At 37.9% G+C, this 22,327-nt stretch overlaps 1 protein-coding gene across 1 annotated transcript in view; it reads left to right on the top strand.

Moving 5' to 3' along the window:
* Positions 1–22,327, top strand: part of MYO3A (myosin IIIA) — a 206,224-nt gene that overhangs the window by 116,446 nt on the left and 67,451 nt on the right. The window contains exons 18-20 of the mRNA XM_053572763.1: positions 1,616–1,763; positions 15,598–15,751; positions 17,600–17,688. Coding sequence (XP_053428738.1) covers positions 1,616–1,763; positions 15,598–15,751; positions 17,600–17,688 — 391 coding nt within the window. The remainder of the gene's footprint in view (positions 1–1,615; positions 1,764–15,597; positions 15,752–17,599; positions 17,689–22,327) is intronic.

Genomic DNA, 22,327 nt, shown 5'->3' with positions numbered 1-22,327 from the left:
TTATGAATCCCTGACCTGAGTTTACTTCTAAGGCTCCTCCTGGTGCTAATACATTGTTACACAGTGAGCTAAAGATTTCTCTATGGGGCTCTGTGGGGGCAAAGAGATTGTAAAAGACTAATAATTTTGACTTTTATTTCATTTTGTTTTATTTTTTGAGACAGAGTCTTACTCTATTGCCCAACGCTACAGTGTAGTGATGTCAGCATATCTCACTGTGTCCTCAAACTCTTGGGCTCAAGCGATTCTCTTGCCTCAGCCTCCCTAGTAGCTGGGACTATAGGTTCCTGCCATAACGCCTGATTTTTTCTAATTTTTTATAGACTTGAGTTCTTGCTCTTGCTCAGGCTGGTCTTGAACTTCTGAGCTCAAGCAATCTACCCACCTGGCCCTCTAAGAGTGCTAGGTTACAGACATGAGACACCACACCTGGTCAATAATCTTGACTTTTAACTACACATCTGTCTCACATAACTGCATACGATTACACTATTCTTTTTTTTTTTTTTTGGTGGTTTTTTTTGGGTGGGGCTGGGTTTGAACCTGGCATATGGGACCGGCGCCCCACTCCTTGAGCCACAGGCGCCGCCCACGATTACACTATTCAAAACAGGGACTTTCAGAAATACTGAATTAGCTTTCCTTTTGTCCATCCCAGCACATATTTAGAGTGTCCTATAAACTGAATTCAGTTACCTCCAAATGGAGACAGCATTCTTCAGCCCACAGCATGCAGTCACTGGCTGACATTTCCGAATCACTTCCTTACACGGTGCTAAGCATGATCTAGACTAACCTAGATGATAAACACAAAAGAGAAGCTTTTGTACTTTCCCCTTCTAAATTCACAAAAAATAATTCTGCAATATACATATCTCTTGGGGAAGGAGCAAATTTTTTGACCAAGTATCTAACTTTTAGTGAAAAGAAGTGACTACCTGGGACAGTAGGGGGGGGAATGTATTTGAACTATTTAACTATAAAATAGTAATAATTGTATTTTAAAGTATTTAATTATAAGATAAATCCATATATCTTTTTATCTTTCTCCAGGTTACCATTTGTCTATATCAAAAACATTATGAGCACATAATCCAAAAATAAAAAGAACAATTCCTTAAAATAATTAAGATCTTTTTAGTAAGATTTTAAAAATTATTCCCCTCAAATGAAAGACTAACTAAATACGCTCTTTAGTAGAACTTTTGCTTTTCTGGTACAGTTTTTATTGAATATATTTTTGCTGTGTTCTGAGTGCTAACCAGGTTGTTCCTATGATTTCTGATTCATTCATAGCTACGACTTTGTGCTTAAGGAAAAAAATTTCTTTTGACTTAGTGTGGAAGAGCATAGGCGTGGCTTCTGCACTATAAGGATAATATTGTCCATTTACTTATTAAAATCCATGTTGCCTCCATTCTCTTTATGTGCTACAGAGAAATCTTTCTCAGTTAAGAAAATTTCACTCAGTATTTTTGGAAAAGTATGCTTTTCACTCTGAGTGTGTCCTGGTAGTGGTTTCTTAGCTCAGTCATGAATGGGAACTCAAAGATTCCTTGCTTTACATTATCTCTTCAGGAAATAACTCATGATAATGCCTCTTTAATTCTTCTAGCGGGAATGGTGATGAACTGAGCATCGGCATTCTTGATATATTTGGCTTTGAAAATTTCAAAAAAAATTCCTTTGAGCAGCTGTGCATTAACATTGCAAATGAACAAATTCAGTATTATTTTAATCAACACGTATTTGCATGGGAACAGGTAAGCAGGCGTACTTACTATAAAGATGCATGTGTACGTGTGTGTGTGTGTGTGTATGAGATATGCAGAAATATACAAATGAGGCAGGATTTAGAGATTTAGAACCTTAAACACTAGCTACCTGGGATGATGAGGCAAGAGGATTGCTTGAGCCCAAGGGTTGAGGTTGCTCTGAGCTATGGCGCAGAAGGTGACAAAGTGAGACTCTGTCTCAAAAAAAAAAAAAAGAAAAGAAAAAAGATTTTCTCTTCTCCACATCCATAGTAAAACTGAGACAAAAGTAAAACTAGTATGAATTTAGTGTGACTTGATCTATAATGTCAAATGTCCACCATTAAAGATTGGTACACTCTTCTCTAAAACTTAGCCATTCTGAACCCTTGCAGGCAAAAACATTTCCATTGCAAATTTAAGTAAACAGTTGTGTACAAAAATTTCCCTTTCTGTAGACTGCATAACTGAAATTCTGTTTGAAATTTCAGTAAGCATCTAAAACCCCTCGAACTTCTGGTAACTAGGCAACAGAACAGGAGATAATGGATTTGATGCAAATGTCATGAAACGGTAATTTTGTCAGGGTACAATGTGTAATTTATGATTCAGCTTCAAAACCATTCTTCCTTAGAGAAAAATCAGAAATGTCCTTGAACTGAGTTTGGCAAAACTGTAACATTAAGGTTATTTAAATTATTTTATGACATCTACAAGAGTCATATCTAATGTCATTCAGTATGTCATTTGTCTCCTTCAAAATAATAGATTGTTTTGTGTTTATTGATTAGAACTGATAAATTAGAAATACGCAAACCTCTTTTGAGTCAAAATGTTTAGGGTTATTGAGAACTCATTTTGAATTGCATTTTGGAAATATTGGTCACAAAAGAAAACATACAGATCTCAATATTTTTTAGGCCACAAAAGGATTTAAATTTAATACTTATTTGTGTCTGTCCAGCTCTTTTTCATCTACTCCATGATCTTTTTGCATCAACCATTTATTCCCTCTCTTTCCCTCCCCCTTCTTGTTTCCTTCTGCACCGCTCAACTACACATATGAAGAAATTGCTTTAAAATCTTAAAAAAAATAAGTAGAAAAATACCCCCACAAGACCTTTAGCAATGGTGCTTTCTCTTCTGCCTCACAGCCGCCTTCTTGAAGGAGTGTTCAGGCCAGGTGCTGAGGCTCACAACGGTAATCCTAGCACTATGGGAGACTGAGGCAGGTGAATCGCCTGAGCTCAGGAGTTTGAGACCAGCCTGAGCAAAAATGAGACCCCATCTCTACTAAAAATAGAAAAACTAGCCAGGCATTGTAGCTGATGCCCATAGTCCCAGCTTCTCAGGAAGCTGAAGCAAGAAGATTGCTTGAGCCCCAGAGTTTGAGGTTGCTGTGAGCTTTGATGATACCACAGCACTTTACCCAGAGCCACAGTGTGAGACTCTGTCCCCAAAAGAGGAAAAGGAAAGTTTTAACCACTCATTGTATTGCCCTGTCTTGTTCCCCAGTATCCAGCTCTGACATCCCCTCTTGCTGGAATGGTCCTTCCTATTCTCGTCACTCATTAGTACATTTTTTTTATTCTCTCACTAGGCTACAAAATCCTTTAGATCCCATATTGTGTCTTGATTCTCTTTGTATTTTCAGAGGCTGCCATATAGCAAGTACTCAATAATATTAGCTAAATTAATGTCATCTTGCTTCAGTGCCTCACTATTGTGAATCTATTCAGGGACTGAAACAAGTAATATGCCTTTGGTTTGGACTTTTGATAGGGATCTATTGGAGTTACCTACCATATGGGACCAAGTGCATTGCATGGCTAGCCCAGCTGCTTAACTAATGACTTGCCTTGGTAGACCTCTGTTGTTCTCTCTTTTTGGTTGCAGTTAAACCTGGCTTTATTGAAACTAACCTTAAAACAATGTACAGATAGTTCAGTAATCATTGCTTTTCACTTGTTAACATATGTTACAGTTTATAAATAGCTTTGACTGATAGCCTTGAATTTTATCCACACTCCTAATGCTCTTAATTCTTTTGTCTTTGGGATTATTAATAGAAGTATTCTAGAAGGCTCTTTGAAGTACCCTTGAGAGGTTTTCAAACAAAACAACTCAAAATTTCCCCCCAACAAAATTAAAAATGTAACCAGAATCCAGGATTGATACAAAGCACTTGGAGGAATCAAGGCTACTCTTATCCTTTCGGACCCCTTCCTAAGGGAACTACCCAGAAATCCCTACTTCATAATCTTATGGACCCGACATTGGTGGCTGAGTATGACCAGGCTGATAAATACGTCATTCAGCCATTGTAAAATCAGCCAATAGTTCTCTTGATTTTAACATGCGGGTGTATTTTTCTTTCTTTCACTCTGTCATTTCTCTGCAAAGGCAGAAACTATAACTAAGAAAGGCTGACTAACTCTATGTGTTAACTATTGCAAAGAGCACCCTTACCTAATTCCTGTCCATGAGAAGCAGCTATTAAACCAAATCATTAATTAAAGTCATGACCACATTTTTTTCGGTTGGATATAATCACAGATTTGACCGGAGAGCTCTTTTGTTTAATAGAGCCATTATTGCCTCTCAGGAAGACACAGTGTCTCACTGTCACGGACCATACAAATGAGGTGACCAAATTTCTTGCTGCCACAAGCCTTGGGCAGCACCTGTACAGATGAAACACCTCCGTTCTTGCCTAAACCAGCAAACATTATCTTTATTGACAGTTCTACAACATTAGAACATAAATAATAGCCTGCTGAAAGTGTGTTTCTTTATTTAACCCAATTTCAGCTTAGGTGGAACATGCAATAGGACACTACAGCAAAGCTGGTTACAAAGGTATTTGGAATGTCCCATTGCCTTCCATTGCAAAGCAATTAACCAACAGACAACAGTAAAACATTTTTAGCACAAGATCTACTCTACAGCTTGCTGAATGGATAGTTTTATGTTTCTTGGGATGATTGCCTCCAAATCACCATTTGTATTTATTTGAAACATCTTCCTAAATCTAGGAATCCCTGTCAGCTGTACCTCTTTTTCCTTATAACCTACTTTTTCTGTGGACATTACTCACATGCGTTGGAATCTCTTAACTATAATCAACTTGTATCCTTTTCTTTTTCTTAATACCAAGATACTCAGAATGTTAAGTGAGCTGGTCTATAGAAGCAGTTTTTCTAGTGTATATAATATATAGCTCCTGAAAATTTTTTGCAGTCTGATGTGTCATAGTCCTTGAAGATTCTTCTTGTATTTTCCCAACACTAGAAGAGCAATTTTATGTATATTGATTTTAAGAACATTTAAAGGGACAATTTGTATCTCAGTTTGAAAATGCAATGTCCCCATGCTGCAGACAGAAGCTGATTAGCTGAAGAGCAAAGTTGTAACCACTTTAAAATTTAAGACTGACTCAAACTCTTCTAAATGAGTTGTAGCTAGAAAGTATAAAATTTTCGCCCAATTTTATTAATTCCACAAATATAGCATCATTGTAATACATGCTGTAGCTTCCGTTTTCTGAGCCACAGCTGTCGGTGGCTCAAGGGGCCCTTAAGCCATTTCAGATAGAGGGAGGCATCTTTTGCAATAGCCTTCACACTGAATTTCCACATTAATATTTAATATATAGCCAAGGTTTGGGGTTTATTTGTCTTGTTTTTTTTTTTTTTGACAGTGTCACTCTGTCACCCTTGGTAGAGTGCTGTGACAGCTCACAGCAACCTCAAACCCTAGGCTTAAGCGAGTCTCTTGCCACAGCCTCCCAAGTAGCTGGGACTACAGGCGCCCCCCACAACGCCTGGCTAGTTTTTTGTTGTAGATGTCATTGTTTAGCAGGCCCAGGCTAGGCTCGAATCTGCCACCCTCGGTGTATGTGGCTGGCACCGTACTCACTGAGCTACAGGCACCACCCTATTTGTCTTGTTCTTGTTGTTAGTTTGTTTTCTGGTTTTCTTCCATTTGAAAGAGAGCTCAACAGTAAATAGTCCCAGTGGGATATGAGGTTTGAAGTCCTTTTATGTCATATTAGAATCCCATTTCAGAAATGTACACTCCTGGCCCACAATATTCTCATGCTGGTGCTGTAAGGGTGGTTTCTATGCTTTGTTTTAACTTGGCACTATAGTATAATCATTGTGGTATGGAACATACAAAAAAAATGAATCCTGCTCTCTAGAAGTCTATATTCGAAACAAAGCATGTATTTGTCATCCCTCAGAATGAATTTGAATCAGAATCAAAGCCTTTTTTTTTAGACAGAGTCTCATTCTATCACCCTGGGTAGAGTGCCGTGGCAGCATAGTTCACAGCAACCTTAAACTCCTGGGACTGCAGGCTCTTCACAAAGCTTAGCTAGTTTTTCTATTTTTAGTAGAGATGGGATCTTGTTCTTGCTCAGGCTGGTCTCGAACTCCTGAGCTCAGGTGATCCACCTGCCTTGGATTACAGGTGGGAGCCACTGCACCTGGCCCAAATGCTATTATCCTTTAGGGCCACTGGGCACTGGAACATGTGTATGATGCTAGAAAATTCTAGAATTTTCTAGAATCGAGACTATTCATTACCCAAAAACCTATTACACTTTGAGTAAGCTTTTTCATCCATTATAACAGCACGTCTGACTAGATATTAACTGGGCTACAGCTCATTTTTAAAGTATGCTATTAATATTTGTTTCTGTTCAAGGATGGGCTTTCACATATATCATTTACATGTGCTCTCGTGGGGTTAGAACCAGACATCAGAAGTCATTTCATAAGCAGGAAACTACTGACGGCACATAATGGAAACAATAACTGCAATTATGGCGCTGGCTTCTCTGGCAGAAAGTGGTGCATATGCCTTTCATCTCCAGCTGTTCACATCCTGAAGTTTATAGCATCTGAGATTTTAAATGTGGGCTCCGACACATAATTTGTGGCAATTACAAAGAAAAAGAAATTGACTCACTATATAATACCTGCATTTTCAACTTTTTTTTCGTGCATTACAAAGTAAAAATAATCAGTCATCTGATAAAAATAAAAGTGTGGGCAATTAAAAATAAATCCCTTATAAATGTCTTTGAATTGTTTTGCTTAAAAGTATGAATTTTTATTTTAGATCCAGCTTGCTTTCCTAGTAAGCCGTTGTATGTGCGATGGTGGTAACATTGGTCTTACATTAACTCTCCAAGTGATAAAGGCCATGTTAGAGGCATTTTCTTTAAGCATTAAAATAGCCAAATACATTTGAGAAGTCCTTGATAGAACAAATCTTCCTTTTCAAATGCTTGGCCAAGCTTTTGCTTGTTTGAGATAACATTCAAATAATCCTTAAATTTCTCATAGTGAGTTTCCCTTTTGTTGATGAACCTGGGTCAACACCTTTAATGTGATGTGGAGATTTATGGCACTTATTTTGATAATTGGGTGGCATATACTCACTATTAAATTGGAACTAACCGATGAGCACACCTGTGCACAGAGGGACATAAAACTCAGTGGAAATCAAGAAGGGGGTGGGCAAAAACCTACCTAACGGGTACAATGAACACTGTTCCTGAGTGGCGGGCACGCTTATAACCCTCACTCAAGCATAACAAATCGATACATGCAACCAAAAACATTTGTACATCCTGTAGTATTTTGAAATTTAAAAAAGTAAGGTCAGCCAGGCGTGGTAGCTCACACCTGTAATCCTAGCACTCTGGGAGGCCAAGGCAGGTGGATTGCTTGAGCTCACAAGTTCGAGACCAGCCTGAGCAAAATTGAGACACTGTCTCTACTAAAAATAGAAAAAATTGAGGCAAGAGGATCGCTCGAGCCCAGGAATTTGAGGTTGCTGTGAGCTATGATTCCATGGCACTCTACCCAGCACAATAGCTTGAGACTCTCTCTCAAAAAAAAAATAAATAAATAAGGTCCCTATTAAAAAATTTTTTTTTAATTTTAAAAAATGTTGATAAAAATAATTTTCAATGAAATATATACTTAGGAGCATAGATCCATATAATTGTACTGTCATTTTCTACAGTCTAGTACAATGAGGTTAGTGCATACTGTTGACCATTACAATAAAATTTTTGGGTAAATATTTAAACATGACAGTAAAGGAAAAATCGTTCTTATATAGAAAGCTGCATTTTTTAATTTCAGACCCAAATGCTTTCTTATTCTCCGCCATGCTGGTTAATAGAAAACAAATTTTTAAAGTCCTTTATAGCTCTTAAAGAATTTCAGGTATAGATAGTGTATGTATACACAAAATATGGCGAGATTATAATTTTCATCTCAACACACATCACGTACCTGTGGAAATACTGCCCATGGTGGAACGAAACCCTTGAGAAGAAACTGTTCATTCTAACCATTGACAAAAATCCTCCTCACTTTAACAAGAAGAAAGATTTTGTTTTGTTTTTGTTTTTTTGAGTCAAGGTCATGCTCTGGTCACTTTGACAAGAAGAAAGATTTTGTTTTGGTTTTATTTTTTTTTGAGTCAAGGCACGCTCTTTGTTTTTGTTTTTGAGTCAAGGTTACGCTCTGTTGCAAGGGTAGGTCAGTCTGTTCCACAAAATACAGGGTGGCCGTGAAGTGGGTGTGCAATTTAAAATAGTTTGTGTACAATTTAAAATAGTTTTAAATCGCACGCAAACTTTATGGCCACCCTGTATATGTAAAATAAAACATGAACATCTTATTAGGAATTATCCAAAATACTTTCTCATGAAGTTATTTGTCAGATTCTGAATTAAGGACTTCTGTCATCTCGAGTTAATGATGGCTGGCATTCCCCGTGACTTGCCATGAACATTAACACACAAACTAATAGGGTCGTCAATATCAGCTCTGAATGGAAAGTATAGGAAGAAGTAAATTTCAAATCAGAATTTTATTTTACATAGAGAGTTAAGATTTTTTATAATACATGTATTTTATTGCCACTTTTTCTTTATTAAAAAGTAGTCGTTTCATTAAAGTGTTATTAAAAATCTGTATATAAAGAGAGAACAAAAAGGCAAATGAGGTGAAATGTTAACAGTTGAGGAAAAGCTGCCTTGAAAAAGGTACACGGGAGTTCTTTATACTATTCTTGAAATTTTGTGTCAGTTTGAAATTATTTCAAAATAAGATGTAGCCAAAGTTCTTTTATCACTATAGTAAAAATACTCTGGTAGAACCATCACATAAATCCTAGTCTGTCAACTTTTAAAATCATTCTCCTTGCCAGGTACAGTGGCTCACTCCAGTAATCCCAGCACTTTGGGAGGCCACAGCAGGACAATCATTCATGGCCAGGAGTTCAAGACCAGCCTATATAATGTAGTGCAATTCCTTTTCAATAAAAACCCTAAAAAATAGTCAGGCATGGTGGCTAGCACTTGTAGTCCTCGCTACTCAAGAGGCTGAGTAAAGAGGATCACTCGAGCCCAGCAGTTTGCGGATACAGTGAGCTATGACCCCACTGCACTCTAGCCCAGGCAACAGAGTGAGACCATGACCCCAAAAAAAAAATCTTTCTCATTGTTAAAGTGAGGAGGATTTTTGTCAATGGTTGGAATGAGTAGCTTCATCTCAATGGTTTTTTTCCACCACGGGCAATATTTCCACAGCTATGTACACTCACTGGAGCAGCTGGTGAGTAGGAGTTCTTTCACTAAAGACAGACTTCGGGGAATGGATGTGTTTGTGTGGTTTCTTTCTTTTTGCAAACATTCTGTCAGCAGTTTTAACGCCTTTTTTTTTTTTGAGACAGAGTCTCAAGCTGTCGCCGTGGATAGAGTGCTGTGGCATCACAGCTCACAGCAACCTCCAACTCTTGGACTTAAGCGATTCTCTTGCCTCAGCCTCCCACATAGCTGGGACTACAGGCGCCCGCCACAACACCTGGCTATTTTTTGGTTGTAGTTGCCATTGTTGGTTTAGCTGGCCCGTGGGTTCTAACCGGCCAGCCTCGGTGTATGTGGCCAGCACCCTACCCACTGAGCTTCAGGTGCTGCCCCCCATTTATTCTTTACATTTCACAACACATCCAGGCAGTTGAGCATTCTGCAAGGTTCAGACTAGAGGAATCCTAAATACATAAGAACAGAGGAACCCTAAATACATTAGGAATCCTAAATACATCTGTAGCTTGCAGATAAAAAAATGACCCCAAGTGATTTGCCCAAGGTGACAAGCTGAGTAAAGAAAACCAGGACCACAGTCCAGGTCTTCTGATAGCTATCCAGGGTTTTTCTCATGGAAAAACAAAGTTGAAAAGAAGCAGGTATCTAACAGAGTAAACTCCCATGCAGAAGAAAAGGGTGCTCCTGTCTGTTTAAAAAGTAAGGAAAGAAGGTAGGTCAGTCTGTTTGTAGAAAAAACCAAGGAGAGTCAACCTAAGTCAGGATGGAAGGAAATGGAGGCTGGCCACAGTGGTAGCAGGGACTGTGACATCTGGAGGGGGCAGGAGACCCCATCACAAGATGGATTTACAACTAGCAGATAAAGCAGAATATATATGGCAACCAAAGCAAAGAAGTCCAAGGATGTAACTTCAGGGTTGTAGTAAAAAGCGGAGAGCATCTTTGCTGTGCCCTAAAGAACAGAAACTCTGTCCTTTTTATCTTAATGTCTACCTTCCCCAGAACCACCTATCTCTGAACATACATGTATTAGGTGCTCCACAAACGTTTGAGAAATGTCAGCAGGTGGCATGCTCTGCAAGGATGTTTACAAAGCAGTCCCACAGACCCCGGGGAATGGCAAATACCATCTCTCAGGAGAAATCCCATTCTTTCTCCCATGAGCTAAAAAAGGAAACCATAAAAAAGTGGGTGAAACTTAGGAAAACAAAATACGCTGATTTATGACTTGAAAACAGCAAACACAGGAGAATAAATATTGAGGATTATCATACAGCAGCTGTGACCAATCTTTCCAGAATCTAAAATGGCTAAAACTGTGGAGTGGTGCCAAATAGCCGACTCACCCACCTGACAGTGCTAGGACTTGGTCCCCCAGATCTAACCTTCACAGAAGATCTAAGTTTGCCTTGTCACTGAAATATACCCAACTTTTTAAAAATGTTATCTTTTTAATCAGCAAATGATAATTATACATATTCGCAGTGTGCATAGTGATGTTTTCATACATATAATGTGTAGTGATAAGATCAGGGTAATTAGCACACCCGTCATCTCAAACATATATCATTTCTTTGTATTAGGAACAATTACTATTCTCCTTCTAACTATTCAAAACTAGATATTATTATTGACTATAGTCAACCCACAATGCTATAGAACTGCAGTCTGCAACCCCCAGTGTGCAGACGGTACTGGTCCATGGCGTGTTAGGAACTGGGTGGCACAGCAGAAGGTGATCAGCAGGGGAATAAATGAAGCTTCATCTGTATTTATAACCACTCCCCATCATTTGCATCCTCTCCTGAGCTCCGCCTCCTGTCAGATCAGCAGCAACATTAGATTCTCATAGAAGCATGAACTCTGTTGTAGACTGTGCATGTGAGGGATCTAGGTTGCGGCTCCTAATGAGAACCTAATGCAGGTGGAACTGAGGAATGCTGGTGCGGGGAACAGCTGCAAATATAGGATGGGACTGTCTAGATGCAGGAAAACAAGCTCCAGGCTCCCACTGATTCTGCAGTATAGTGAGCTGTATAACTATTTTATTATGTATAACAATGTAATGTATATTACATTGCAATATATATTACACAACAAATGTAATGTGCTTCAAACAAGCTTAAAAAAAATCAACCTACAGACATATACTAGTAGCCTGTAAAGCATTCTTACTATTCAACCACCTAGGCTGTCCCAAAATATAATACAAAATACAGAAAAGCTTGGTGGACAGGGCAGCACTTGTGGCTCAGTGAGTAGGGATCCCGTCCCATATACCGAGAGTGGCGGGTTCAAATCTGTCCCCAGCCAAACTGCAACAAAAAAATAGCCAGGCATTGTGGCGGGTGCCTGTAGTCCCAGCTACTTGGGAGGCTGAGGCAAGAGAATCACCTAAGCCCAGGAGTTGGAGGTTGCTGTGAGCTGTGTGATGCCATGGCACTCTACCAAAGGCAATAAAGTGAGACTCTGTCTCTACAAAAAAAAAGCTTTGTGGACATAGGTGTACCTCAAAGCATTGTTAAAAATAGAAGAAACACTCTAAAATGTCTCCAGATAAAATAATAATAAATAATGGAATAGAAAACTTCAGAGTGTATCATTTAGCCATTCAAATAATGTTTACGAAAATATATTAATGACATGGGTATAGGGCTATCATGTTAATTTCCTTTATCATGTTAATTTTCCAAAGTAAAATTGAAATTGAATAAATGATAATGCATAGTTCCTGCCATCATGGAGTTTTCATTCTAATGGGAGAGAGAGAAAACAATAAACAAAAAAATGTTAGAAGTACTATGAAAAAATTTAAAAGCATGGTAGAATGCGGAGACTCCAGAGAGTAGTCAGTTGAGGAACAGAGATCACTCAATTAGTCTGGAAGATGTGAGAAGGTCTCTCTGAGGAGCTGAGATGGGAATAATAAGAGTAGGCCCAGACTGTGTTACTAGTCTGGGTTCAATAATCTATGCTTAAATGTGCACCTGCCTTAGAAGCCACGGGGAAGCGTGTAGCCTCTCTTGGCCTATGGTGACCACCCTTCCATGCTGCCATGCAAGCCAGAAGGCGCAATGAAGTCATCTTGACTGTCTCTTGGAATGGCGATTTGGCCCTCTATAATTAGGCTTGTTGAAGCCATAGCCATGAAGGTGCACCTGCTTTCTTGCCCCTTTATCCTTTCATGACTCACACTCAAAATTCAGTGAAAAACAAGAGAGCCCCATGTATGGAGTTCCCTAACATCTTAGGGATAAGACTTAGATAGGTCTTCTGATTTCCTTTTCCTCCTTGCCATGTATTTAAAACCATTATTCATCTACTTGTTTTCAAGAGGGAACTTGGGCAATCTGAACAGAGTAAGGGTTGTCTATGCTAAACTCTTCATCTCTAACACAGTTAAAAGCTCTGCTTGTCTTCTGCTTTAAATAAATTTTTAATGTGTACAGGGCAGAGCAGAGGACTTTCTGAAGATTTATAAGCTTTATGTCCCTACATGTGCTTAAAAAGAACTAAGCATTCTAAGATTGTAACTACTATAAAACTATGTAGTATGTTTTTTGTCTTAGGCATGATAATTTTATGATAAGTGCCTTATAAAGCCTGAGTAATGGTAATTTATTTTCTCTATTGGTTTGCCTGGTGTCCTTAATACTCACAAGTGTCTCGAAGGAGGCCCACTGTTTTCGAAGTCACTCATCTGTGCTCTGTGTGACCTGCCTCAAAAGCAGTCAGTGGATTTTGACAGAAGCAAATAGAAATGACAGACGTACCAGTTTAGACCTTAAACTCATGTGCTTTCTATATAAAACATACAAAAGTTCTTTTGAACTTCGCAGTTGCCATTTAAACAATGACATGCTGTCAGCATAATGTGTCTAACAGTAAAATAATTCTAGGTCTACATACCTCTCCCAAGGTTACCTTCAAATGCAAAAGCTGAGAAACTTGAAGACATTGTTTTCGTGTTTTTAGGCTGGATAAGCTGAATATCTTTCAGGTTCTCTGCCTTTTAGACTTAGACCATGGGTTCTACCTCATTTGTACACATTAGATTTTATTTTATTTTAAGATAAAAAATTTATTTTCCCAGTGACACTTTTGAAATGACAGGTGAGTTTCATAACTCCCCTACCATAGTGATTAAAAGTTCTGGTTTATGCATATTCTTCTTAGTAAAGTATCACAAGAATGGTGGAGAAAGTATTCAATGAACTCAATACTGATATGAATCCAATATATAAACAAATATAAGCCCACATAAAGAAAAACATAACTATAGTTTAAGGAGGGGGAGAGGAGAGAAAGAACAGGGGCGAGGGGAGGAGAGTGGGTGATTGGCAGGGTCTCACAATGTGAGGGTGTTCAGTGTGCCCACTGGGTGAAGGGCTCAACTACAACTTGAACTTTACCTTAGAAATGAAAACAATGTAACCTAAACATTTGTACCCTCATATTAACCTGAAATAAAAAATAATGAATTCAATTAATGGAGATTGGGAATTTCACACTTTGTAGCAAGGTAACATTTTTTTTCTTGTTGAGATTTTTTTTTTTTCTTTTTCTTTTCCTTTTTTTTTAATTAAATCATAGCTGTATAGCTTAATGCAATCATGGGGCACCATGCACTGGTTTTATAAACAATTTGAAATATTTTAATCAAACTGGTTAACATAGCCTTCATGGAATTTTCGTAGTTATTATGTTAAGACATTTATATTCTTCATTTAGTAAGTTTCACATATACCCTTGTAAGATGCACTGTAGGTGTGGTCCCACCAATTGCAAAGTAACTTTTATAAAGGCAATAGAAACTTCTTTACAGTATGACTTGCTAAAAATTAATTTCTAGTTAACAAAGTGATTGAAATTAATGGAGATTGGGAATTTCACCCTTTGTAACAAAGTCACTTTCATAAAGGCAATTGAAACTTCTTTTCACTATGACTTGCTAAAAATTATTAATTAATTTCTAGTTAATAAAGTTTTTTTGACAGAGGAAAAAAATCTGGTTTATAAAATGTCCCCCCTGCCACTGGCTAAATTCTAGAAGTTGCCAGACATAAGTTTTCTTTCTCTGAACTCTGGTAGTACATTTATCTATCATATGTTACCTTGCAATATCACTCAATGATACTCAAATTCTATTTTAAATCTTCTGAGAACAAGAAGCTTGTTTTAAACATCTCTATATGACCCACTATGGTGCCCAGATATAAGGTATCCAATGAACATAGTTAATGAATTGAAGTCTATATTAATATAATAATGAATATAGCCTGTAGCTGGAACATGTGAAAGGTTCAGAACATTCTGCCTGAGGCAGTGATTGTTTCATGCTCTTACCAAGTACTGACTGCTGAGAACCAGTGACCACCCCACATCTGAGCACCGCTACACAGTGCGGTTCAGAGGTCAAGTATGTGCTGGTACACAGACTTCAGCACTGTGCTGGGGGTGGCGTGTAAAGGCAAAGTCATAGGAGCAAACTGAGCACAAGTCCTTGTGTTTGTAAAGGACTGTGCTGGCACCACAGTCCTACAGTAAGTACTTGTCTATGATTCATTGTTTTTCTTGTGCATATCTTATATCACAATACACTCAAAAGCAAATGATTATTAACATACCATATATTTTTATTTTGAAAAATGATATTTGTTACCCCCATTTACTAGTTAAAAAAATGGAAGTTTATAGAACAAATAAATTGCAAAAGATAATACAGCTAAATAAAGGGCAAAGCCTGGATATGAGCTGATATGTCCTTGATCTCCCAATGACTGCCGCTGTCACCTTGTTAACAATGGAAACATCTGGAATCATGATAGAAAAGTGACATAAGCATTATTGAGAGATTCAGTGGGGAAAGTATAACCCTAAGACAGATCTAATTAATATTCTATAAATCCTGGAACATAATTTTGTCACTTCTCATGAACAACATACTCTCCTACAAACCTTGAGCTATCTATAATTCTAATATAGAGACTAGAAATCTTTTTATTACTACCCTCCATATAATCTGTGGTGACTTTAAGGAACTAGAAGTTCTGTGGGGAAAAAAAGATAAAATTATACCTTAAGTCTGTGGGCAAAATTATAAGGGGCAATTTATTAAAATATGTATAAAGTAAAATTTTAGGTGATTACTATCAAGCTATATATTGTTCACAGAGTCTTAAGTGATTTTTGTATCATAACCCATTACAGAATGAATATCTCAATGAAGATGTAGATGCTAGAGTCATTGAATATGAAGATAATCGGCCCCTTTTAGATATGTTTCTGCAGAAACCAGTGGGTTTACTTTCCCTACTAGATGAAGAAAGTAGATTTCCCAAGGCCAGCGACCAGACTCTTATAGGTGAGTTTTAAATATGGTATGTCTGCATGGTTTTATGAATATAGTCATGAAATTCTGAATGATTTATTTTAATTGCTTTAAGTTATCTGGGAGAAAACAGATGTCACAAAGTCTACATATCTGATGGTTACCTGAATGGAGTTGAAACACATTCCTCTTAGTAAAGTATCTAAGGAATGGAAAGAAAATAAAATCCAATGTACTCAATACTAATATGGAAACCAATATATAAACAATCACACACCCACATGAACAATAAAACACAAATATAGTCTAGCACTAGGAGGGGAGAGGAGGTGGGGGGGGAAGAGAGGGGGCAATTGGTGGAATTTCGCCTGATGTGCATAATTTAGCACACCCCCTGGTTGAAGGGCTCTTCATACCTTGAACGTTACCTTGGAGGGGAGAACAGCGTAACCTAAAAATTAAAAATTTGTACCATCATATTAATTTGAAATAAAAATAAATAAATAATAATAAAAGCTGAATTATTTAATGATAAATTTAATGATAAACAAGGAGTAGGGCATTTCTTGTTTTGTGATAGAGCCCCAACCATAGAATCATAGGTTTGAAACAACTTCAGACATTATCCAGCCCCAAATTAGAAGGACAACTCAGAATTCAAAAAGAGATAGCTAACAAGTAGGAAATAAATTAATCTATGATATTCTGTTCTGCTAATTTATTTAATAGAGGGAAAAACCTAAAACCTCAAATACCTTAGTAATCTCTGAGTTACAGTACACTGATAAAAGTTCATGATAATAATCCTGAGTCATCAAAGAAAGATTAAATTTATTTTTTTCTATTTGTGAAGGCAGAGATGTGTATAATATATTTAGAAAGATTACCATCTGAGGTACTGAAAATGAAAATGTCCTACTCCTTATATTAAAAATGAAAAAAACTTCATATTTTTCAGGTATCTGAAAAGAAGTTGTTTTTTAACATGGAACACCATATTCCTTGATGATACGAAATATTCATTATGCACAATAAGTACTTGCAGAAAATTTAGATTCACATTTTTCTCTCATATACTTTTGGTGATATTCAGAGCCTCTTTCTTACCATTAGATCTGGGGTGTTGCCTTCTTCTGACCCACAAATTGACATAGTCCCTTCTCTAATTGGATAATAGTAGATAGAAAAGAAAATAGTCTCAAGGTGGTGGGGGAATTAATTCCATAGCAATCACTTGATTTTGATATCAAATGTACCTTCTAGGACATGAAATGATAAGTTTTCTGAGGGTGGTAAAATGGTTGTAGAAATTTAACTGCTGCCTTATGAGTCTACTGTGCTTCTTATGTAATCAGTAATACTCTATGTGTTCCCCAAATAGAAAGAAGAGTCAAAACACCAAATTTTTAGGCTCATGATTTAGCGTCAAACAGTGTTTCACAAACTTCTTTGACGGGTCAGTTTTAAGTTGTTCCCTTCCTCGTGACTAGTGTCTCAGAATGTGGTCCAAAGATCAAGAACATCAGCATCACTTGAAAACTTGTTAGAAATGTGAATTTTTGGTTCCTACATCAAACTACTGACTCAGAAACTGCTTTTGGGATTGGGCCCAAGAACTTATGTTTTAATAAGCCCTCAAGGGATCTCTGTTGCATGCTATGATTGGAGACCTGGTGCTTTAAATCAAAGTGGAATGGTAAAAATTCATTATCTTGAGTCTTACTCTACTATTTATATTCTAAATCTGCATATAAACTATATAAAGTTTTCTTTCTTTGTTGATGGTCCATTTCCTTTCCATGGTGAGGGAAATGATTCCGACAATATCTTTTGAGGATCACCTACATGCTTGATATGGGAGTTCATTTTTTTTTCCCACAGAAAAATTTGAAGGTAACTTGAAATCACAGTACTTCTGGAGACCCAAAAGAATGGAACTTAGTTTTGGAATTCATCATTTTGCTGGAAAGGTAAGAACTCTTTAAGAATTACAAGTGAGTTTCTCTTTAGCCTTTCATTGAATAATAAGAATACACATAAAGAGGATGGCATAAAATACTTATAGATGGTATGATAAGCTAGCCCTCTCTTGCTGCCCCCATCTGTCCCTCCTTCTGCTCTTCAAAGTCCTACACTCTGTTCTGTCCTTTGCCAGATATCACCATGGAGACCAGTCCTACTCCAGGGCCCTCACTTGTAGCATCTATCCTGAAGAGGTTAAAAGAAAGGTACTTTTCCTCAAAGAACTCAAATTAGACCTCCCATTTGACCCCACAATCCTGCTACTAGGTATCTACCCAAAAGGAAAAAAAAAACATTTTCTCATAAGGACATATATACTAGATTGTTTATTGCAGTTCAATTTATAGTCACCAAGACGTGGAAATAACCTAAATGCCCATCAACTCAGTAATAGATTAACCAACTGTGGTATATGCATACCATGGAATACTATTCAGGCATAAAAGAGATGGAGACTTCACATCTTTTGTATTAACCTGGATGGAGTTGAAACACATTCTCCTTAGTAAAGCATCACAAGAATTGAAAAGCAAATATCCAATGTACTCAATACTAATATGAAGCCAGTAGACAATCTAATTCAGTTCCACATAGGAGAAAAAATCATTTCATTTCAAGTTGGAGGAAGGGGGAACAATGGAGAGAGAGAGAAAAGGGGGACTTGGGGTGTCCGCGCTAAATGGGCACAGTGTAGGGGTGTATGGCACACCTTTTTGGTGTAGGACATAACTACTAGAGGGACTCTACCTAACAGATTCATATGTTGTCATTTGGTTGTTTATACCCTCATATTAACCTGAAATTAAAAAAAAAGAAAAGTCCTTTTCTTAGTTCAACAAATATAAAAGGTATAGTTTTTCTAGAGGAATCTGTATTGAAAAACTAAGGAAAAAACAGAAACTAAAGAATGAGATGAGACTTAAAGAATTCATGTTTCTTATCATAAAATATGGTTTGGGTTGAGATTAACTGACAAGGGTTACCTGGTTTTTCCTTCTTTTTACAATAGCTGGAGGCTGTTGATATAAACTGACTTTTTCAGTCTTTAGATCCTTCTTTCTCTTTTGCAGCCTTTGTCCCTCCTCCCTCCCCACAAGAGAAGGTACCAAACTAGAGTTGTGGTCAGATAACTGAGCTAATCCAGGTCCATGGAACTGTATAAAGGGCAGTGGGACAGTTGAAGGAAGAAATGTTTCTACATTGATTGAGGCATGTTCCCACACCTCAGATATATTGGCCTATGCACAGAGGACATTGTCTTTCCTTTCTTCTGTGGAAAATAATGCGTCCTTTCCTCACAATGATATTATACATATTGAAGGGCTATGAAGATTTCAAATCAAAGAATGTGTAACATGAGAAATACATTTTTAAAATAACACACAGAACCTGCATTCTAGTTTACTTGGCAGTCTCTCTATGTCTATCAACATTCCACAGACTTTTATCATTAAAAAAGTATACCTTAGGGGCAGTGCCTGTGGCTCAGTGAGTAGGGCACCAGCCCCATATACCGGAGATGGTGGGTTCAAACCCAGCCCCGGCCAAAAAAAAAAAAAAACTGCCCCCTCCCCAAAAAAGTATACCTTAAATCATTACAGTGATAGCCTTCCTCATGAGTTTTAGCATATGATCTTCAGCACATAAAGACTTCTTTAAACATCCATGAAAAATTGCCTATGATCATTTCACTTAGTTGATTTTAAAAGCTCTATGAGTCTACTCTGACTGTTATAACAAAAATAGCACAGTCTGGGTGGCTTCAACAACAGAAATTGATTTTCTAGGCCTGGAGCAAGATTGCAGGCCAGAAGGATCCTTCAGCTGAGCTCTCCTAAAACAACCGGGAAAAAAAAGAACCCAGCCATACCTGGTGCAGGAACCTTTCCCAGAGTCATAGCTCAGAGAGCACAGTGAGGAGGTGCTGAGCTGGATAAAGCATATGATCCAGAGCAGTGGAAATCTGATTAATTATGACCAGCTAGGATCAGCTGGTCACCCACAGAAGTCTGGGATGGGAGGAAGCCTTTACGGAGTTTTCCGTTGTTGGGGGAAACTACGCATTGAGTGGAAAGCTTGGAAGAGTGGGTGGACTCAAACAGTATCGGCAACCAAATTTGAATGCCATAGTTGGAGTAGATTTGCCATAGGTTTGATGGCTGGCAAGACAGCCATAATGAGAAGGTCTAGGTGGCCAGGGGGCTGCCATTGTGGGAAGGTCATGAGAAGGTCTTAGCAGGGTCCTCGAGCATGGCCATCTTACATCTGCCGGCTGGGATCAGAACTTCATTCTTAGGACAGACCGAGGGACTCCTGCACCCAACAGGAACTGGAGTCAGGGTGCAGTGGGAGACCTTCCCCTGAAGGATTCTTGTGAGCTTTAAGATCCCAACCCAATAGGGTCTGACTGCTGAGTAAACAATCAGGCAATCACCAAAGGCAACTAAGTTTGGAATAAGGACCATAGAGGTTGCTGTCTGTGCTCTCTGTCTCCCAAGAAAGCTACAGTACCACCTGGTGTCCCAGAGACATATTGCAACATATTGTCATCAAGAGCAAAGCCTCCTGCTTTTTGGCCAAGAAAAAGAGTTTGGCTTTACTCAAGCTGAAGCCACTTTAAAACCTAAGCTCTGAGACAAGGTAATTTGGAGCAAAGGAAGAAGTGAGAAGGATAAAGGAGGACAAGGAGTTGAACAAGAAGAAAGAGCACATGAGGAGGAACCAACAGAAAAATTCAGACAACATGAAAAACCAAAATAAAGAAACTCCCCCAGGGAGCATGAGGCAGCTACTGCAGAGGATTCTACCTATAAAGTATTAATGGACTTGACAGAAAGGGAATTTAAAATATGGATGATAAAGACAATAAAAGGAATAGACAAGAAAACAGAAAGACAGACCCAAAAGTCACACAAGAGATATGTAAAATATAGAAAGAATACAGTGTAACTTAAGGAAATGAAGGAGACAATCAGGGAATGTCAAGATGCAGTGGAAAGTATCAAAAATAGGTTAGACCATGGAGAAGAAAGAACCTCAGAGCTAGAGGATAAAGTTTTCAGGTAGTTAATGAGGCAGAAAAGAAGAGAGAGAAAGCAGAACAAGCACTTAGAGAACTACAAAACTCCACAAGTGTTCAAACACATGAATAATAGGGATTCCTGAAGGGGAAGAAGATTCTCCCAAAGGAATGGAAGCCCTACTGGAGACTATCATAAATGAAAACTTTCCAAGTTTTACTAAAGATTACAATACACTACTTTCAGATGGATATCAAATCCCAGGTCATCTCAACTCAAACGGAGCCTCTCCAAGACACATTGCAATGAACCTGTCCAAAGTCAAGATGAAAGAAAAAATTCTGCAAGTATCCAGGAGTAAGTGCAAACTGATCTACAGAGGCAGAGCCGTTACGATGACAGCAGACTTTCAACTGAAACTTTTCAAGCCAGAAGAGCATGGTCATCCACCTTCAACATTCTTAAACAAAACAATTTTCAGCCCAGAATTCTAAACAAAGTTTCAAAATTGATGGAGAAATGAAATCTTTTCAGATATACAAGCACTGACAAAATATGCCACAATAAGACCAGCTCTACAGGAAATACTTAGACCTATTTTCGACACTGACCGCCATAATGGACCAATAGCAAAGTAAACACCCAGAAGCTAAAGGTCAAAACTTAGCTTCCACAATGATGCAAAGGATAAAACTACACAACAGACTTTCATAAAATAACATGAATAGAACTCCACCACACTCATCAATTCTCTCACTAAATGTCAATGGACTGAATTCACCACTGAAGAGGCACAGGCTGGCTGATTGGATAAAACAGCACAAGGTATCCATGTGCTGTCTCTAGGAGACACATCTAACCCTGAAGGACAAATCAAGACTAAGGGTTAAGAGATGGAAAACAGTATTTCAAGCAAACAGAAATCAGAAGAAAGGAGGGATTGCAATCTTATTTTCAGATACAAGTGGATTCAAAGCAACTAAAGTTAAGAAAGACAAATCTGGACACTTTATACTGGTCAAAGGAACAATACAACAAGAAGACATTTCAATTTTAAATATTTATGCACCCAACTTAAATGCTTCCAGATTTATAGAACAGATGGATTATCCTTGATGGATCTCAGCCATACAGATCTTCTAAATAGAAACTAAACAGTTACAAAGGACTTAAATGTGACCCTAGAACAACTTGAAGAGAAATTTCTCTGAAGAAGACAGGTGCATGGCCTACAGACATATGAAAAAATGCTCATCATCTTTAATCATCAGAGAAATGCAAATCAAAACTACTTTGAGATATCATCTAACTCCAGTAAGATTAGCCCATATCACAAAATCCTAAAACCAGAGATGTTGGCGTGGATGGGAGAAAAGGGAACACTTCTACACTGCTGATGGGAATGCAAATTAATACATTCCTTTTGGAAAGATGTTTGGAGAACACTTAGAGATCTAAAAATAGATCTGCCATTCAATCCTATAATTCCTCTATTAGGTATATACCCAGAAGACCAAAAATCACATCATAACAAAGATATTTATACCAGAATGTTCATTGCAGCCCA

This window comes from Nycticebus coucang, chromosome 20 (assembly GCF_027406575.1).
Source record: "Nycticebus coucang isolate mNycCou1 chromosome 20, mNycCou1.pri, whole genome shotgun sequence".
NCBI lineage: Eukaryota > Metazoa > Chordata > Mammalia > Primates > Lorisidae > Nycticebus > Nycticebus coucang.
This window is presented reverse-complemented; position numbering and strand designations above follow the sequence as displayed.